At 37.0% G+C, this 21209-nt stretch overlaps 2 protein-coding genes across 2 annotated transcripts; both read right to left on the bottom strand.

Annotated features, from left to right (window-relative positions):
- Positions 1-862: 862 nt before the first annotated feature.
- Positions 863-4486, bottom strand: LOC110762038 (succinate dehydrogenase subunit 6, mitochondrial-like). The gene is made up of 3 exons (XM_021964629.2): positions 4206-4486; positions 2486-2588; positions 863-1210 (listed from the first exon to the last, which is right to left on the bottom strand). Exons 1-3 carry the CDS (start codon positions 4392-4394, stop codon positions 1056-1058), a joined length of 447 nt encoding a protein of 148 aa, XP_021820321.1. The 5' UTR covers positions 4395-4486; the 3' UTR covers positions 863-1055.
- Positions 4487-14037: 9551 nt separating this feature from the next.
- SSL3 (strictosidine synthase-like 3) lies at positions 14038-19069 on the bottom strand. The gene is made up of 4 exons (XM_021964624.2): positions 18396-19069; positions 17500-17775; positions 15594-15761; positions 14038-14641 (listed from the first exon to the last, which is right to left on the bottom strand). Exons 1-4 carry the CDS (start codon positions 18722-18724, stop codon positions 14239-14241), a joined length of 1176 nt encoding a protein of 391 aa, XP_021820316.1. The 5' UTR covers positions 18725-19069; the 3' UTR covers positions 14038-14238.
- Between the last annotated feature and the right edge of the window lie 2140 nt (positions 19070-21209).

Raw genomic sequence — 21209 nt, forward strand, 5'->3', positions numbered from 1 at the left:
CTGCCCCAGTCTTAATTTCTGTCCTCTGTAAGAAACTCATGTTTTTCTCTCTCTCAAATTGCTAAACTTGTGAAAGCTTAGCTCCCATGCCACAAGCTCCTCATGCCAAGCCATTCCATTGCTAATTTGTCACATTTATTTGGTTCATTGGTGAAGGGAACCAAGGTGTTTTCAAAGGGTTTTCACAAACCCTTTCAAAACTCTCTTGGAGCCTGGTCTTCGAACTCAGAAACAGGGGCAACCTCCTCAGCTCATCCTTTACAGCAGCCCAAGCCCATTCGTCTGGCTGCTGGAAGAAAAAGACCCCAACACTCACTAAAATGAAGCTCACTGAAATTACAACCATATTGAATTTATATTTGAATTCTAATTTGCATATTGAGGTTTACACTTTGAGGTCTAGAATTTAGGTCTAAAGCCCTGAATCCTTATTTTCAAGACCCTTCAAACCCTAATCCCCCTAAATCATAGTTAAACCTACTAGAATCAACGCCAAATGCTAGGTCAGAATTAGATAAATGACAGTTAATTAATGCGTTTTCATTCCATTTTCTGCACTTCATTTTGGGATTAGGCAGAGTATAGTTTACTAAAAGTGAAACCATTTGTATCATCTCTACGGACTGCTCTGTGCATGATCTCCACAAACCATTTCTGGTATCATCTCCCGAATAGACATTTTATGGATATCCCTACTATCTCCAACTCTCAATCATTCAAAATTTAATGAAAATAGGGCTCCAGGATAACGTCACCCATAACATCTAAATCATCACCAAATGCAGCATTATTTTCCGCCCCCATAAAAATTCATCACAATTCACAAAGTTCAAATAGTTAAACGAAATAGCAGCTCAAAAAAGATCACAACATCGCAATTTCATCAGACTAATTTTGAGAAAGTAGCAGATAATTCCTAAAGCCCAAATTAAAACAATCTAGCACAAAGTTAAAGTACAATCTTTTATCATTACATTTTTCAACACAACCGTGTTTGATTCTTATTGTAGAACTGGACCATCGGTTATTATATTGCTTCCAAGAGCAACCCAAGTTTAAGACCGTCTCTCATTCTTGTCTTCCCACCACTCCAGGAACTTAGTTTGTGCAGCCAATGTGTCCAACCTGTAAAGTTGCAGCCAGTGGTTTGCAATTTCATGTCCAAATGTCCAACCAAAAACACCTCCAGCTAGAAAGGATAGTCCAGCACCTGTCAAATACAACAGGGTTCAGAATCTAGAAATTCCTCCGATCCATAAAATAACCTTCTTAATCTATCTAAAAACCCTATCGTGGATTGTTATATTTGTGACTGAAGCATATTAAAATTGCAAGTTAAAATGCCCATAAAGACGTCATGTATTCACAGATGTTAATATTGAAACATTTAAAAATTGTAAGTTAAAATGCTCAGAAAGATGGCATGTGCATCACTGAGCTATACAAGTCATCTCCTATAATATTCTTTAATGTAGTAAGATCAGAATACAGCTGATTTCTACAAAGCCATGTTGGTATGTTACTAATATATTCACAATCTATAGTGTACACATGATCTTATGCTCATTTGGTACTTGCATGAACCAAAGTTGCAGTAAATTGAAATGCAATGTCTTTTCATTGAGTCATTTCCACACTTTCAATATCAGGATCACAAAAAGAGGGTGGTTTGTGAAAACAGTATAAAGACTAGAACACTTCCGAATCACTCCCATATGAGAGAGAGAGAGAGAGAGAGAATGAATGCAACAATAGAAAAAGGAATAGTTGCGTGTAGCAGTATATCATAACATACCATTCCTTTATCTCTACCAAAGCTTGAACACCTAACCTTTAAGTTGCTTTCAACAATTAAGGAAAACACTTGACCTTTCCAGGCTACATAAACTCTGGCCTTTGGAAAAGGAAAACAGTTGAAAAATAAAAAAACAAAAACTAGACTAAGCATATGCAAGGTTTTTCAAAAATTTATATTTCCGGAACATTCAGGCCAAGTGGACAGAAGAAATATCAGAAAGAGAGAATGAAGAAGACAACTTTAAAATATAATAAGGGACCAACTTGAAGCAGCTAAACTTATAGGGACACTACTGGAAACTACTTTTTCTTTCACATCATGATATTTTTTTGCCACTGATAGAAATCCATGTTGGTCCATTCTACCATAGCCAACTGGATAAGCATTAGCATTTTCTTAAGTAAGCCTCTTTTGCCAGCAAAAACGGATTTAGTACAGGAATTAGATGTGATGTATTAGATATGCATATTTCATTTATCCAAAAATTTGAACTGTTGCTCAAGAAACTTTACACAAGTGATGTCATGTTAATTCAGGCAAAGTAGAAAACATCAAAGGTCTGTTTGAAGAAAAAATAAAAATATGAAGAGGAACTGAAGAATTGGTGAAATCATTAGAGATTCAATTGATAGGCAGCTCAATCAATGAAACATCGAATACACTAAAAAAGAAGAGGCAATGGTCTACCATGCAAACTCCTTGAATATTTCCATGTAAAGCCAGCAGTTGATACTGCTCCAATAACACTTCCTGTAAGACCAAAGTTCACTGCTTCCCTAGCAGTCTTCAGCTGAAAAAGGGAAAGCATGTCAATTAAGCTTGTTAAAGTGAAACGACCATCTTAGGTGTACAATATGCATCATGAAAAGAGCCAGATATTATATTAGCAGACATCTTTTCAAGTTGTGGGCACAAGATCTGGCTCACTGGCAACAGTAGAATACAACAAAAAAAGGTTGGAACATCGGCAGCAAAGTTAAGATTAACAAATATTATTTTATTGCACTTGAAAAAGTAATAAAAACCCACTTCTTAGAGTTGGAAAAAGAATAAAAGATATCTAAAATATAAAAGGCGAATGAAATCTGATATGCGCTTGTCCACTTCATTTATCTGCATTTTGCATTAAGGTTGGTGCCAAGATAACTAGAGATCAGGAAAGATACCAAAAGAAAGAAACGCAATTTAGACACTGTGGGCATAAAAAATACAGCTCTTGTAGCGGACCTCAATAATTTGGGTAAAGTGTGATTAGTTGTTTCCTTATTTGCTCCATTAACTAGACACGATTTCTTGACAACCAAGAATCTTAAAGTTTCCAGGATTACAACCAGACATGTAAACTTACAAACCTTTTCAAAAGGTCCTACAAAAATGCCACTAGATTTACCTGAAAGAAGAAATAGGAAGAACGAGCCCTCTAGCCACAATACCTCTTTCTATTTCCACTATTTCATGCACCTCGTTTAGATTTCAGGGTCATTGTTTTATTCTCTTCAACACATCATTAAACGAAGGTTCAAAACCAAACACTCTGAGTGTGTGTGTGAAGCAAAACTGTGAGCATTTATTCAATGCTCGCATCCCTTATTCTGATTACTTTCCTGTCAAAAGAACAACAGTCTTGAATCATATCTAACGCAAATTCTGTGGAATTATTCATCCTTTTTCCTAAGCCATTTAAACACCCCACTAACCTACCATCCATATATCAAAATTCCGACCTTACTCACAAGCACAACTGGTAACAAACACATAAAACGAGCAATAGTTTCACCAAAACAATTACCACTTTTAGTAATGAAGGTCCATTGCAGTTAAGAAGAACCAAAGATGATGACTAGTAAAAGGATTTTATAGTCAAGTAAAGAGGTATCAAGCCAAACATTTATTTTTCAATTATAAGCCAAAATTTGACGGATAAGAGAGAAACAACTTAAAATTAACAACAAACAACAAAGAAATCCAAGGGAAATGCACCAAGCATAAATAAAATGAGAAAAAAAAACAAACAAACAAACAAAGCCTGCCCAGATGAATATTATCAACTCAAAATCAAAATTATTCATCTCCAAAAAGAAAAACCAAACCTCATATCCAAAAATAACACAAACCTGGGAGATCATCCTACAACAGAAATGGACACTTAAATATCAATGACTGAAAAACGCACAGCTCAAAATGAAATCAAAGGGGAAAAAATACCCAGATGAAGAACATTAAAAAAAAAAAAAAAAAGGAACAAAGATCAATCCAACACAAACAAAAATACGAATACCAGATCCACAAAGGTCAAAAAACCACAAAATCAAAGAAACCCAAAAACCCATTACAAACATAAACATTTACACGCAGATAGAGCAGAGTAAAATGAAGGGAACAAAAGAAGAGAAGGTTTAGAAATTACAGCGGGGCCATGAACAGGGTCAAAAGCAATGAAAGCTTCGACATCAGACTCAGACCAAGATGGAAGAGGCTTATCGCCCTTGATGAACTTGGAGTAGTTGTTGAGGAAGGAGAACCTCTCGCACCAGAAATCCTTGTAACCCTCCCAATGCTTTGTGAAGAAAGACTGAGGTGACGAAGGATCGGCCATATCCTATTGCCTTCTTCTTCTTCTTCTTCTTTAATCTAAAATCAGAGTGTCGCTGTTACTCTTATTTGCTCGTTCCATATTTCTCTCTCCTTTCTCATTTCATTTTATATAAAATGTTGTTCAACGATGAGACGACGAGTGCGGGAGGGTGTACTCCTATACGACAAAGTTTTGGTGTGGTTTGGTCCAGCAACAATGGGATATCGCCACGTTGTTAATTTTATTATTTTTGTTTTCTTTATTTTTCATTGATTGTGAACATAGTGATTCATGAAAATTTAATCTCTTTGATTTATTAGATTATGATTTGTTGGATTAGAATATGGAGAAAACCAGAAGCTGAGTTGAGACTGATAGGCCTCACCTGTTAAGTATATATATATATATATATATATATATATACTTCTTATACAATTTACTAGTAAAAAAGGCTTCTATTTTTTCCATACAAATGATATTGGGATTTGAACTCGGCATAAAGTGGAGAGCACATCCACTCTAGCTAACTTGACTAAGCCCATATCTGCTATTTGTAAAAATACTTCTAATTATAGATTCATGTTGTAAATAATACTTATGATATATTATACAATTAAAAAAACCTAATAATTTTTAGTATTTACCTACAATATATTTAGTAATATAAACAATAAAAAAAGAAAAGAAGATATTATTAACTATTTAATTAGCATCCCCTAACTCTCTCTCTCTCTCAACTTAAGTCGTTAATACTATTGTTGTTTTTAATGCTATCTCAATTTGATGTCAACCATTTCTCTCCCAATCCAGAATGCTGCTATTGGGTCTCGACCCTCGTGGCCATGGGTGCTAGTCTGATTGAAGGGCGCGACATGCTGATGAAAAATGCTCAGGTACAAGTTCTCAATGGTTCTAATACCCACATTTGGATTGATCGGTACACTTCGCAAGATACGTATGTTTCTTTGATTTAATATATATAATTAAGTAATATCTTAGCCTTTTTCAATCACTTTAATTAGTAATTATTTAATATAAAATATTATAGAAAAAGTCCACAAAATAATTAATTTCTCATTACTAAGTTTTTTGTGTAATTGTTTGGATGTCCTAAGTAAATTTCTCCATAGCCCAAGAGCCCTATTCATTACAACTAGCCTTTTCGCACGCGTTTTCGCGCCCGCAAGAGACTTTTTTTAAAAAAATTTAAATTTATTTTAGAATTAAAAAGATAATGGGTGGTTGGGTTCCATAAAAAGAGGATCCATTATTTGATTTTTCTTTTAATTTTAATTTTTTTTTAATATGAAAAAGTGTGAATTTACCATAGTATCCTCATTTAATTAATAATTTCAATTTTTAATGTTTGCATTAACCAAGGGCATTTTCTGGTATTTTGAATGTTTCACCATTCTCTACCTTTGGCTTTATATATATAGATTAGGCCATTACTCGAATATCTATTATCCTTTATTTATTTATTTATTTTACTTTTTTAGAGTTATTACTAGCACATTCGGGTTTATTAATGTATTATACACGTACGCATGTATTTCTCATGTTTAATACATCTATTTTTTTACAAAAATTTCAAAATCATACCGAAAATTCACATATTATACCCATAATTCTCACATACTATTGAATAAAACTAATATATATTTTTTTGAACAGTATAAAAATAGTACAGCCGCGCGGCTATACTATTCTTTTAAATTTCTAAAACAAACAATCGTATAGCCGCACGGCTGTACTTGTTTGACATGTAGGGCATAGGGCTCTGAATAGTATAGCCGCATGGCTATACAAGATTTTTTATATTTTAAATAAATAATATATCCAAGTGGCTATACTCGGTTTTAAAAAAACTGTTTTGGCACATGGCAGCTATACGCTGGGGGTTTAAAAAAAATAAGTACAACGGCTATATATATATATATATATAGGACCAAAACAACGTTGTTTTGGCCAGCATGTTTATTAAAAAAAGAAAAAAAGAAAGTGCATTGCGCTTCTTCTTCTTCCTCATGCAACAAGCCTTTCCTTTATGCCAAATGTCAAACAGGTTGAGGGCATTTCATGGGGTTGCACAGTCAACTCAAGAGGACCTTCAAGCTTATTTCCATGGAGTCTATAGGGTCGTTTGACCCAATTGACCCCACTGTGGGTCCATCCTTGCGTATGAGTGAGTCATTTTTTTCTATTGATAGGAGATAGGTTTCATTTTTTCTATTGATAGGAGATGGGTTCCTCATCAAGTGAATCACGTCGCCCATAATGCTGCGGCGATAGGTATTAGAGCAACGGAGTTGGAAAGCTGGTCTAATAGACCACCACTGACAGGACCCGACCCAAATTCCACTTTGGAATCTGAGTCGAACCCTGTGCGTGTTCGACACTTGGCGGTTGTCGGGCACAATTGACCAAATTGCCCTTCTAACTAAAATTCAATGAAATTCAAGTGCAACTTTTGCTGAAAATTCGATAGAGTCTCCCCTGTAAATTGAACATTTCCCAAAAATTACCACATGTAAAACAAGCATATATATTTATATATAACCCAACTGCTAGCATGTATCGAATTATATCCAGAAATCAAGTATCATATCATTCTGGCCTCAGGCCTCAATAAATTGAATAAATCTTTCTGCTAACAACCTTGAATTCAATTTCTTAGAACATCCCCAGAACAATGTTGGATTTCATAATAACTTAACTAGACTACCTTTTTATTACTTAACCTCACGGGTGCACCTATTAACTCTAGGCTGCCTACGTACCCTTAACGAGGGATCAAGCCAGACGTAGTTCTTCCAAATATTCGTATCAATCATATACTGAATATAAATATGTCATACATTGAACTCCCTTATTTTAGTTTAAGAATATCTCATAACTGAAACTCTCTCCACCTAGGCGTACCCCCATTCTTGATCTGTCAATTCCATCCTCGTAGGCCTTGGAGACACCAAGTCCACTTGAGCCGCAATCCTCACAGGCCTCGGAGATACCACTTCTATCCGAGCCGCAATCCTCACAAGCCTCGGAGATTCCACTTCTATCCGAGCCGCAATCCTCGCACCACACGGTTCAGATGTCCTCGAAACACGTGGGGCATTATTTATAAATGACACCGCTTCAAGCAACTAAGGGGTACCCTTGTGATGGGTTTCAAAAACCATATCCCAAACTTATATCAATACTTTCCTTTTATTTCACAATCTATTTCCTGGCCTTTATATCAATTTTCTGATAAATTGATTCAGATAACTCATTTCCGGTTAGGACTCGTTTACATGGTCCTTTTAACCCTTCTCAAAGGATATAATTGCCTCGGAAGACTCACAGTCAAGGGGTCAAACCGCCTAAACTTGGTCAACTGGGCCCGCGAGGCCCACGACCTCCTATCACAAATCCAGGAGTCCCTAAAGGTTCCCATATGCCTAGGACACATGTCCCGAAAGTTTGGTATTGGTCGGACGGTCAGATTAATCACGATCATACGATCGGACGGTTACTATATACTTAGCCCTAGTGTTGGCATTTCTAGTGTATCCGGGACTCCGTTTTACGATCCGTCGAATCCTATACGATCCTGGAATTACCTAGATCAACATATTTTAAATTGACTACAATCCAAAGGTTCAAACGTATCGAACCCGGAAATCGCACAATAGGCGAGATCCGTTCAGGGTTCAAACGTTGCCCGAATTGAAATATGAATGTACCTACACGCTCGTGAGGACCAGGAGATCATTCTGGAAGCCTAAGCCAGTCCAAAGCCTAGCCCAGGCGCCGCCGCACGCACCGGCAGCGCGTGGGTGCGTGAGTAAATTCCGGTGGCCGGAAAAACTCTAAACTGCCGGCCCAAATTCCTACCCTAGGTGTAAAACCTCATTTGGAACCACTTTGTTCTTGGACATACCTCGAAAAATGGCCGGAAGTGGCCGAAATTTCAGTTTGAAAACCAACCAAATTTCAATTCGAATTTCGGGTTATCTACACTGCAAATCAATTAAATCCTACCCAACCATCAGCTAGAGCTCGAAAAATAGGTGGAAAAACATACCTTATTCGACCGGTTTGGTGGCCGGAGGAGGGAGAAACAGCCGGCGAAAGGTCAAGAAAAATCTGTCCCAAAACCGCCTGTTTCGTGGCTGTTTCCAGCTACTACGGCGGCGGATCGAGGCGGCGAAGGGCTGGGGCTGGAAGAGGGAAGTGTGGTGGTTCGTTTGGGACCAGTCTTGCTTGAAATGGAGGCTGGACTTGGGAGAAATCACGTCTGTCGGCTGGTCGAGCTGCCCAAGTGAGGAAAATTCTGGGTTTTTTTTAAAAAAAAAAATCAACTTCAAAATATTTACGGTTATGCCATTGGCCTATTCATGATCGCCATTTCTTCATTACAACTCCGATTCGAGCCCACTACGTGTTTACAGACTCGTCTCGACGTGCTCTACGCAAGGGTACGATCGAAATTTCCAAATTCTCTCATGAACTTAAAATGACATTTTTGCCCCTTTAATATTAAATAATACTTTAATTTCCAAAAACCTTAATTAATTCAAATCATTTTATTTGATTATTTATTTCCACTTCTTTCCTCATTTAAACTTATTTCCTCTTATTTTAATTATTTAATCTTTCCTGAATAAAAAGTCAACTCTTCAATCATTTAAATAAATCCCGGGGGTAAAATTGTCTTTTTCTTGAATAATTTAATATTTAACTATTAATTTCGGACCGAGTCGTTACAACCATAGTCTGTGGTTTGTGTTTTGAATATGGATGGCTTGCCTTGCCTACCCTTATAATTGTTTATTTGCTTTTGGTGTGGGTTTTGGATTTTTGCTAAGCTTGTTTATCCGGTCCTACTTTCTATGTTGTTGTTCTGTTTGCCCTTTTTGGCTTTTAATGAAGGGATTTTTGTAAACATGTCACCTGAACTTACATTCAGTTTCGATTTGTCATTTTAAAGAAAAATTTAAGAGAAATGTCACCTTAATTTTTCAAAATTCATGATTTGTCATCTAACTTTAACATCATTCAATTTTCTATCCATGTTATGGGTATTTTAGTATTTCCATTTTCAAGGGAATTTTAAAAATGACATTTTCATTTTAAAAAAATTGTATATCTTTTAAACATTTAAAATTGAAAAAAAAAAAAATCTCACATTCCGTCATTCCTTGCGCTCCATCGGCGGCTGCAACCAACTCTACCCACCTTGAAATCCATTCTCCCTTCCCTCTTCCCCTTCCTCTTTCTCTATCTACCATGGAACACCCACCTTTCACATACAAATTCCCTTAGCCCACCCAAACAAGGGCAGAACCAGGTATTTATATAAAGCTAGGCTTCTTTTTTTTTCTCTGGCTTCTTCAAAATTATAATAGATTCTTCAATTGGTTTTGAAAAATTAGAACCAAACAAGCTCATCTTGGCTTTGTTGAATAAAATACAATCAGTGCATGCAGTTTTATTTATGGGAGTATATGGATTACGTAGCTTACAAAATTTGTGAGGAGTAGTGTGGGAGCGATTTTCATCCCACAAGAATATTTGTCTAAGATTTTGCCTTCCTCTTCGCTTCTCTTTCTCCCTACAAAATAGTACAGAGTGAAAAGACCACACCCGGGGGGTGTTGGCCAAAGGCCTACGATGCTTAAGTTAGGTCGAGTGTTTGTAGGAAGACAATAGCTAACAATAGGATGAAGATTTCTCAAGGATGAGAACCGAGTGGCCGGAGCAGTGTGTGATAGCTGGTGCCTTGTGTAAGAGAGAGAAAAGGCATGGCGGTTGTTGACCAACACGAATCTCACGGCCTGGTGCTCCGGGCCGAAGGGATCTGCGTCAACACGGGTCGTCCTTCTTTGGTGCGGTGCAGTTGTGCGCGGGCATGCCAGCACGGTTTACTGTGCGTTTGAGGATGATGCGATTGGATGAATAGATGAGTTGTGCGCCTGTCTAAGTCTGACTTCTAATCAGAGCGATTGTGGCCGAGAGAGGAATTGATCTCGTCCGTCAAGTTCACGGCCTGAGCTACAAGGCCGTTAATGGTGGTGTTTATGGTGGGTTTTTAATTGGTGCTCCGGCGCGTTGCTGGGTTGCGACGGCTGTATGATATATGAGATGGACGGAAAGATAACAAGGATGGTGTTCCGGCGCCTTGAAAACCAAGGGTCGTATGATATATTGATGAATGGATTTTCCTACAAACTGTCACTACTCCTAAGAAAGCTAGTAAAAGTATTGAAAATGCATTACAAGAAGATAAACGACAGGAAGTAAATGATAGGAAAATATAATCTGCTCCGTGGGAGGCTTGTGTTTGGTGTTGAACCCTTTAAACGTAGTTGGAGCCCGATATTTATAGGGGAGGTCCTGAGAAGACAATCAGGCTGAAAATCTGCATGATGAGGCTGACTAGAGATAGTAGGTAGTCAAACTGACGTTTGGGGACGTGAAGTATAGTGGTGTGATCTCCATAAATCCCGGCCGCCGCCCTGATGGTGGGCTCTGCGTCTTAGGCCTTGGAGGAGCATTTAATGCCCTGGTCTGATGGTTGGTGACTTAATCCTAAAGTCGTAAGATTTTCGCACCTAATCACCCTGATTTTGCTCACCACACCCTGACTTCAATCACTTCCCCTCTTACACATTAAATGCTCTTACGTGAATCGTGGGTCTTCTGCTGTAGTCAGGGGCGTTACTTCGTTAAATGAAGTGTGAGACCTCGATGCCACGTGGCGACTTGACTTTCCCATTCTGGCCGTGCACTTGAAGGGTTGTCACTCCCTTCGTCCTCGTCCGAGCTTACCGAGGCTGTGATGGCTTTGCCTTCACAGCTCACCTTTGTCTTTACGAAAGAAAGCGAACAACGACTTGCCACGTTCGGCTTATGGGCAGGTGCCAGGGCCGAGAGGAAGTTCCCTCAGTCAGCTCTATTGGCCAAGATTTATTAGGCACAAACAGCGGCTAGGATTTGTGAGAGAAAATTTCTACAGAGTTTTAGACAGAAGTTTAGACCTACCTCAACCCTTGGTGTGGTCATGTATTTATAGGAGCCTCAGAGGCTAGGGTTTCAAGATAATAATTCAACATATGGAAAAGAATTATTCTTCCTTGATTTGGAGAGACTGATATAATTAGGGATTTTATTTAAATCAAATCTCTAATTAAGGCAAGAATCAAATAATTCCCAATTAAATCAAATCACTCCCAATTAGGCCAAATAACTTCCAAATTGATTGGCTTAATTATTTGACCTAGGATCTGAGATATTTTGCTTCCACAAGTAGGGTAATATATGTGGGGGGTATGGGTACCTCATCATGTTGAGCAAGAGAGAGAGAGAGAGTTTTGTGCGATGTGTTTTGGGGGTGAGTGGTGTTGCGGTGGGGGAGAAAGGGAGACAGAGGTCTTTTTATTCTCTTTTTTCCTTGATAATGGAAAGACTAAAATACCCTTAAAATGGATGAGAAATAAAGATGGTGTTGAAGTCAAATGACAAATCATGGATTTTAAAAAATTAAGATGACATTTCTCTTAAATTTTTCTTTAGGGTGACAAATTAAAAATGAGGTATAAGTTTAGATTACATTTCTATAAAAATCCCTTTAATGAATTGATTTTGACCTTAAAAAAAAAAAAACGCTTTCTTTCCCTAAAGAAAAACCCTAGCCAGTCATTGACGTTGTACACTCTGGCACCTATCGACTAAGGGATCTCCGAGGAGTAAATTTGCCTCTCCTCCCCCTTCTCTCTTCCTCCTTCCATCTTCCTTATATCTGGTTTATCAGTGTTGACTAGCTATTGTTGTAATGGTATTTCTTAAGGGTGTGCAAGATCCACTTTATTCCACTTAAATTGACCAATCTAATCCAATTCAATATAATTTTAATATGTTTCGGTGATTTGGCGAATTGAATTGGATCTCCAATTTTCAAAACTAACATGATTGGATTGGATGACAAATTTGCTTATGGGAATCCAATCCAATCCAAAATAATTTTAATCAATTTCAATGCTTTGGCGGATTGTATTAGATCTCTAATTTCAAAAACAGACATGATTGGATCGGATGATGTATTTGCTTATGGGCATCCAATCTAATCTAGTTTGTTTCATGCTTATTTTGATTGTAATTGAGAAAGTCATGAACTTCATAAGTCATCTGATGGAGTTATGCTTAACATATTATAGAATCAAAATAATTTTCTATAGCATTTCATTTATATTTTAGATTTACATCTATTAAAATGTTGGATGATGTGTTTACTAATCAGGAATTAGAATTCTCACCAGGAATTGAATTCCACCTATGAAGGATTCCTGCGTTTATTTCACATTAAGGAATTGAAAAATAAGTGGGGCCCATACAAAATTAGGAATTGAATTCCTGATTTTGGAGGAATTCAATTTTTGGGTGGGAGATGGTATTCTAATTTCTGGAGAACTAATCCATTAAGAATTCAACTTTTTTACCCATTATATCCTAATAGTATTTTCAAAATCCAAATTTGTCATCTACTTTAACTCAACAATGAGGACATTTTAGTATTTAGCACCATTCTTACCCCAATTCCATATGGTTAGTAAACAACTTCAATAGGAATCCGGAGTCTAAATCCTCTCAATCCATATATGGCTTAATAAACAACTTCAATAGAAATTGGAAATCTAATTCTCATCAATCCAATTCCTCCTCAATTCAATTCCTCCTAATATAATTACGGATCAGTAAACATGCCAATGTAATCTTTCTGTCTCCTTAAAATGTTGATGATTAAGTATGAGGAAAATGCTTTGTGATATAAAGAGGCAGAAAAACATGATAGTCTTTAGAACTTCCCTTTTATGTAGGTTTTTTTAAATAAAAAAAATTATATAAATATATAAATTTGGACTCAGAACATAATAGTAAATTAGAACTTCCAGGGAAACTTCATGTTTGTTTTTTTTTTTTCAAAGGGAACTTCAACTTCCATTAGACTAAAATTAATTACACAAAGGATATTGTAAATACACCATCCCAAAACCAATTTGACAAAATTTGGTGATATTCTTTAATCTGCCAAAAGGTTACAAAATGGGACGAGCCGCAAGTCTGGTAGTTTGTGAAAGTCCCAAAGTTGGTCTTGAACAGGCCAGCCAACTTCAGCACACCTTGTCTTGCTGTATTCTGTGTTTAAGAGGCTCTGCATGAGAGAGAGATATTTGGTTCAGCTTTTCTTACAAAAATGGATGAGCTGCTTCAAGATTTGCTTTAAGGAATAGTGGTGGCAAAAGGGGGCACCCTTGTGTGCAGCTTAAGAAAACATTAGAAATTCTCATTTGGTTTTCATTTTTTACCTATGAGTGAGATTTCTCGGTGGCTCAGCACCTTGTTCAGATTTTTTTCAATGAAGTTCGTATTTTTCATACATGTAGGTGTCAATGCTGCCTAAAGCAAGCATGTTTATAAATTATAATTTCTCGTGGTTATAATATCTCTGCCAATGCCATTACCTACTTGTAATTTGTAGTAGCTGTTTGTTATATCCTTTTCTGATTCGAGAAATATTACCTGTAATCAAGGCAGTGCTCTGATTCAATTATATCCAGTATTTAACCAATACATAATAATAAATTACTTGGTGAAGTGCAGATGTAGAAAAAATAGATGATGAAGCAAATTAACCCATATATACTTAAAAACGATGTCATTACAAAGTTAAAGCATACATTTTGGAACCACCTACTACGGAGATGCACGACACGACAATCCCAGCCCTCAACATTTTTAAAGTTGGAAAATTATAGAGGAGAAAAGAGAGAGGGGATGAGAGGTTGAAGGCTTGAAGCTGATAAAAGAAACCTCTTTTACCTCAAGCTAAGTTGTAGACTGCAATGAAGGGCATCAGAACACTCCCCATCCATAATTTTCCATCCTTTTCTTCCACTTCACTGACAGCTTTAACAACCTTACCCTGACTATCTTCCAATATCTGCAAAATCTTGCCCTCTGGGCTGTACTTCACAACGACTGCATGGGGTCGGCCCCCAATGTGAATCAGGAACTGAATCTTTGCAGGAATTGGAAGCTTGAGTAGGAATTTCCTTATTTGTGGGAATAAAGCACAAAGATGAGTGTACATATTCCGGCGACAATGGACTGCTACCCAAAAGTCACCATTTTCATTAGTTCTGACGTTGTCAGGAAATCCAGGCAGCACGGCAAATACTTCTGAAGTTCCTGCTTTTTCACCTTTCAACCAATACTTGCGTAATCTACATCAATAATGAAGTGGGTTTTATCATTAAGTACAAAATGATTGACAAAGATATTTTTAGCTTAAGATAGCTGCAAACAGTACAAAGAATATTCTGAGGCATCTTATCTACAATTAATTATATCAGACCAATTTACTCTGGATGCTTATTCATTTTGTAATCATACAGAAAAAGCTTCCGTCATACTTTTCTGACCCAGAAGAAATCCCAGTTCTTAATTCTTATTACCCTTCCGTAAAAGGAAAATAAGCAGGGTAAAGTACGGTGCTTAGCACTTAATTTCTTGTAAACACCTCCTGGAGCTTTTGAAGTGAAATTTATATAGATTCTCCAGGAACCAGTAGTTACTGGCTTTCTGAGACTTACTTGAAGATGGCATATGAGATTTTACATGAAAGTAATCATTAATACATTGAGTTCTGCTTGATATGAATTATTGAGCACCTCTGAAATACAATTAAGTTGACATAGTATCAAAGATTGGTTCAAGTCATAAGTTTGAACTTTTGTACCTGCCTATTTCCAATAATTTCTGTTATACTCATTTCAGGCCCAATCCAGTTAGGGTATGGTGTGGCCATACATTATGACGACGGTGTTAGGTGCAGTTGAACTGTACTGGTTATACATTTTTGGGGCCAATTTCTTAACAGTTTAATCATTCAAGATCAATGGTATCCTAGCCTCAAAATTACCCAAAAACTGCAAAGAGGGTTCATAGGATCCATGAGAAAGTTTTCATCCCCAAATTTGGTTCCCTGGCAATCAAATATATTGCAGTGTGTGTAAGACAACATCCATCATATCAAGGGGAAGAACAAGGGTCCATGACTCATCATGTATATCCTACCTACTCATGCATAGCCCAGACCTAAGCGCAGGGTAGAATTGACACACAGTGATCATAACATGGTAAGTTGAATGTGTTCGAAAGAAGATACAAACTCACCTGCCTACGGATCCTTCGCAAAAAACAAAGAAGGAACCATCCTTGCTTAGAGACAAACCATTTGGGAATTGCAGATTCTTCTCAAGAACAGTGGTCTCCTTTGTGGTTGGGTTGTATTTTAGGACCCTCCCAGTATCCTCCGCAGAGAAAACCAACTGCATGAAGTTCCTGAATGAAATCACGCTGTTAGAATCAAGCAAAGTGCTTCTCTTATGTTAAAATTGTAAGCACAAAGGCAAAATGGAAAAAGACGCGTATTTTGGAAGAGCAATGTGGCAAAAAAAAAAAAAAAACAGAAGAAGAAACAAATAGAATCCCACAATATGGTAAGAACAGGACTGAAGATTTGTCAGCGGCTGCTCAAAAGAAAAGGGCCCTATGCAATAAATTTCATCTACACTAATGACTCATTTAATTGATTCTTCTTTGGCTTTGTACATTACTCAGGGTTTGAAAGTAATTAACTGATGATATGAAAAATGTAAGGAATCTTTTGGGAAAAACAAGATTCAGCAATAAGCAAACAATGGATGAAGGATTCATCAAGAGATTTGTAAATTCAAAAGAAAAAACCTTAAATACGAAAAATGAAATCCTCAGAAATCGCACTGGCAATGGTAACACAGAGGTTCAGGTTGTTTGGATAAGATGCTGTACAAACTGACTTGACAGGGAACAACCAATTAATTCAAAAGCGATGGGAAATGATTTAAAAGAAATGCACATATTGAGAATTAGTGTGGTAGTCATGATATTCATAGATTCTCAATTGATCCACAATGTCATTATTCCACAGATGTTAGTTCTAATGTGAAATATATTATATATATGGAGAGGGAGAGAGGGAGAGAGAAAGATACATGGAAAAATATAATATTCATTTTGTATTCCATCACCTAAAGAAGCTTAAGACTCATAAATTAGGACATTCAACAATTCTTCAACTACTATCTTCTAAAGTATCTAACCGGGGACGAATTAAGTAATTTGGCTGAGGTACACAGATGGAAATTAGACTTATTCTGTTTAGTTTGTATTATTAGCATTTTAGGGATTTTGTTGTTACTATAATATGTTTATTTCCTTACCCCAGTAGGATTTCATTATCAAGCTACCTATAGGCCTTTTTTGTAAAGAGACTTGACTTTGCCTAAGCTTTTTCACTCCAATCTCTCATTGATCTCTCTCTTATTTCTTTACTCTACATCAGTATTATTTACTATCAATAATTTATTTGATCATAAGCATATCATTGACTGACAACTCACTGCAGCATCTGCTGCTAATACCAGATTGACATAGAAAGCAGATGGTTAAAGTCACTCAATCAAATCAGTTGCATGAGTTAAGTGTGAAATTCAAAACAAAGGAATTCCCACTCTATCCAAATATATGACTTATACAAAGTCCATAAGCACAGAAAAAACAAACAATTCGGGTATATCAACAAATACAAAATGGGAACAGGACTAGTAAGAATATATACACAAACAATTGAACACCCTAATTTTCAGTGAATGGGCCATTGATGTCAAGTCAATATTCTATGAATGTAAAAAGTTGCAACAAACTAAGGGAGAACTTCATTAGGCATTATGCTTTAAAATTCCAATGGGATTGCAATGCCTTTCATCATAACAGGTGTTGCAATGCAACAAATTTATGGTGGACTTCCACAATTCTACAATGCCCTAGAGTAACTGGAAAATCCGCTATTCCTGGTCAGTGAACTATAATAACAAATTAACCGGACTTCTTCAGAAATGGTGAACAACAATTTACGACCCACTCACATCAATAAGAACGCCAATCTCAAACCACATGTTCTCAACATTCAAAAGGAAAAGGCATAACCAACTGGCAGAAATGCTATTGCAGAAAGAATTTCAAGAAAAGCATAACCTACCTCCTCTGGTATGTGGTACTACTATCTGTAAAATAAACATTCCCTTCTTCATCAATGTCTAGATCATTAGTAAATCTTAATGGCACCCCTTCTGCCTCAGTTGTTAGTGGAGTTGCCAAACCACCTTCTGGCCCCACCTTCAACAGCCCAAAATATGCATCTGCAATGTATAAATCACCAGTTTTCTTGTCAAAGCGAAGCCCCAAAGGTCTTCCACAGATGTGCTCATTCTTCAAGTAACTCAGAGGTGATGGTTTTGGACTACATATATCTGACCTGTATCCGAAACAAGACGTAAAGAAAGAAATATATCATTTCAGACAGTAATTTTTGAAAAGTAAATAACCAAAAACACAGCTGCATCAGATTTAGTTACTTTTTCTCAAAATAGAAGATGCAAGAAGCAACTAAAATCCAATGAGGACATTACTAAATGACTCCCCATCCCTACACTGATAAGTTCCTTTTCCATGATCAAACAACTTGTTTCAATAAGTAGTCTGGCTACAATAACGAATTTCTCATTTAAACGAATTCACCACGAAGTATAAATGTCAGAAACTTAATAGATGGCATCCATGAAAGTAACTAAATTTTGAAGCTTCAATCGAAACTCAGATTAAAAATTGGTAGTCAGAAGAGCAGAGAAACATAATTTCCAAACGACCAATTATCATAATCAAAAGCAGTTGCGGTCTTGAGAACAATCAACAGAATTTTGCTCACATTAAACTAACAAAAAATTGAACAGAGCACTGAATCATGCAATTTTTCTTTATGCAATATGCTTTTCTTTTTTTAGTAAAACCCACAATCAAAGCTTAAAAACTGAGTAAAAACCACCATTAAAAATGAAAAACTGAGTAAAACGCAGAACCCGATTTGTGAAAACTCACCTATGAGGCGAAGTATAGGCAAAATCAGTCCAAGACTGGCCGTTCCAGAACAAGACTCTGCCATCAGCAACACCCGCGTAAGGTCCACGGCCAAGTGGGTCAAAGGCGACGCTCTCAGGGCCTTGCACTTGGTTCAGAAACTTAATCTCCGATTTCTGCAGAAGGTTCTCGGGGTCTCTCTCTGTAGGAACCGAGGACCAAGAAGGCATGTCCACCTTATAGGCTTCGAAGTCCGGGAAGTCCACAATCGCACTGTGCTTAAAAGGGTCTAGCCCACAGTACAGAGCTAGCACAAGGAACAGAGCCGCCAGTACTCTGGTGGGTCTCATTGCCACCTACCTCTGGTCTCAGCTAGAGAGAGAAGGAGAGAGAGGACTAAAAGTTGAGAATAGAGAGAGAAAAGATGTGAAGAAAAAGAAAATGAGCAGAGGAAGTTGCAATGGAAGAGCCAAGAGGGGTAGGTAGGTCACTTGGTCACTGACTCACCGGTCACCAAGTGAGGTAGATAGGAGGCGTTCACGGCAATGGCTTACCATTTTGGACTAAAATACAATAATTTTTATAAAGAAATAACAATTCTTCCAAATTTTAGTGTTTGTATTGTACCGATGGCCATGGCTCTGATCTGAGGAGATAAGTGGTCAAATCTAGACTTCGATTAAACCAAGGCTCGTATCGGCCAGAAGCTAAAGGTAGGGATGGTAATGGGTCGAATCGGGGGTGAGTATGCTATTCTTATTCCCATTCCCGTAAAGTTTTTTTGCCCTCATCCCCGTCTTCATACCCGCAATATTCATAAGAGCATCTCCACCCATGTAGGCTAAGGCAAGGCAAGGGCTGCTACTATTCACGTGTATAGTGCCAGCCTTGCCTTAGTTGGTTCCACCCTTGGAAGGCTAGGGCAAGGGCAAATACTATTCATTGTACTTTATTTTCTATTTTTTTATACTTACCATTAATTTTGATAAGCTTTTCAGATAATATTTTCGGTTGCCACGTGTCACTATTTATTATAAAATTATCACCTCAAATTTCAGATAAAATTTTCGGATAAAATTTTCGGATAAGATATTTAGTTGCCACGTGTCCATGTCAAATAAGATTTTAAGATTTTTAAAAAAAAATTTATAATCTCAGATTTCATATGAGATTTTCAACCTATAAAATTACGCCACGTGTCCCATGTTAGATAAGATTTTCAGATTTTTAAAAAAAATTATAATCTCAGATTTCAAATAAGATTTTCAGATTTTTTTTAAAAATTATAATCTCAGATTTCATATAAGATTTTCACCCTCTAAAATTGCGCCACGTGTCATCTCTATCTTCTCAATCCCTCTATAAAACTACACCATCAACTCATACATCTCACACCACATCTTATCTATTCCTTCAATTCTCAAATTTTACAAAACATATTTTACTCTCAATGTCAAACTTGAGGAGGGTGTTGGAGAGGCAAGAGAGAGAAGAGGAGGAAATCCGGAGGAGACGTGCTGAGGAAGATCGGGAGGCCGATGAAGAAGAGGAGGAAATGCTTGTAGCCTTTGCTATGCTTAATGAATCAAGGCAACACCACCATCGTCGTGCCCAGAATGTGGATAGACGTAGGCAGTCTCGTGGTAAGAATCTCATGGAAGATTACTTTATCCCAAATTCCTTATATCCTGTTTCTAAGTTTTGAGAGAGATATAGAATGCAACCACATTTGTTCCAAAAAATCATGCATGATATTTGTAATTACGACACATACTTCATTCAGAAGTATGATGCTTGTGGAGTGGTGGGTCTTCTCCCAGAGCAAAAACTTACAGCTGCTTTGCAGATGCTTGCTGATGGGGCATCTGCAGAGCAGGTGGATGAGATTGCAAGGATGGGAAAATCAACTATCCTAGAATGCTTGGTGAGATTTTGTGATGCAGTAGAAAATCTCTACATGAGGGAGTACTGTTGTTAATATTATGTTAACTCGCAATTGTACGGGGCAATTAATAGTATAGCAAGACAAGTACGAGGTCGTACCCACGAAGACTGAGAAGTTAAAACTAGTTATGTACTTAGATTACCAAATTCAAGAAAGTAGGAGGTTATGTCTAAAACAGAATTTAAAACAAGAGTGGTTGTGATTGTTGAACAAAAGAAGCAAAATGAAATTGCAAACAAAAACAAGTAAACAAATGTAACAAAGAGTGGTTTTAAGAGTTGGAAAACAGATTTTGAGACTAGGGCATTCGAATCACCATAACAATTCAATTCTGGGTTATAAAGATTCAAGTAACAAGTCTAATTCAGATTCAAAGATTGATTCTAGCTAAAGTATGATTAGGCCATGGTGTTTGGTCCTAACCTTGTGTTCCTAATTCCCTAATTTGATCATTTGTTGTCTAACCTAAAATTAAGCATTAGGAACCCATTAAGCATAGAAGAACATTTTAAACAACCAAGTATGTATCTAATCCCTGTTGTCGAATGTCCATACATACTCTTCCTATTCATAGTTCAATTCGAATTAAAGCATGGTGTATACTCTTAATTCAAACCAAGATAGTTAACAACAAGTTCTAATGGTGATCAATCATTCAAACAAGCATGTTAACTTATAAGCATAATGAATAAGAACATGAATCATGAATCAAACTTGAAACTCCAAACTTATAAACCCAGAATATTCATGTTAGGTTACATCGAAGCCCTAGTTATGGATTTAGCTACTCATAATGGAAAAGAGACTTGAACAGAAATGAGAAAACATAATGAATGCAATAAGAGTAGAAAAACCCTTTTTCTGAAGTTCTTGTGGTGTCCAAGGCTTCT

Source organism: Prunus avium, chromosome 6, assembly GCF_965620075.1.
Source record: "Prunus avium chromosome 6, drPruAviu1.hap1.1, whole genome shotgun sequence".
In the NCBI taxonomy this organism is placed as follows: domain Eukaryota; kingdom Viridiplantae; phylum Streptophyta; class Magnoliopsida; order Rosales; family Rosaceae; genus Prunus; species Prunus avium.

What these genes read in the sequence shown, in the direction of transcription:
- LOC110762038 (XM_021964629.2), bottom strand. Translation starts at nt 4,394, where the DNA reads ATGGCCGATCCTTCGTCACCTCAGTCTTTCTTCACAAAGCATTGGGAG. An exon ending in ACCCTGTTCATGGCCCCGCT is followed by an intron (nt 2,589 to 4,205) that starts GTAATTTCTAAA and finishes TCCCTTTTTCAG; the next exon opens with CTGAAGACTGCTAGGGAAGC. An exon ending in ATATTCAAGGAGTTTGCATG is followed by an intron (nt 1,211 to 2,485) that starts GTAGACCATTGC and finishes TGTATTTGACAG; the next exon opens with GTGCTGGACTATCCTTTCTA.
- SSL3 (XM_021964624.2), bottom strand. Translation starts at nt 18,724, where the DNA reads ATGAGACCCACCAGAGTACTGGCGGCTCTGTTCCTTGTGCTAGCTCTG. An exon ending in GCCTATACTTCGCCTCATAG is followed by an intron (nt 17,776 to 18,395) that starts GTGAGTTTTCAC and finishes TTTCGGATACAG; the next exon opens with GTCAGATATATGTAGTCCAA. An exon ending in AGTACCACATACCAGAGGAG is followed by an intron (nt 15,762 to 17,499) that starts GTAGGTTATGCT and finishes GATTTCATTCAG; the next exon opens with GAACTTCATGCAGTTGGTTT.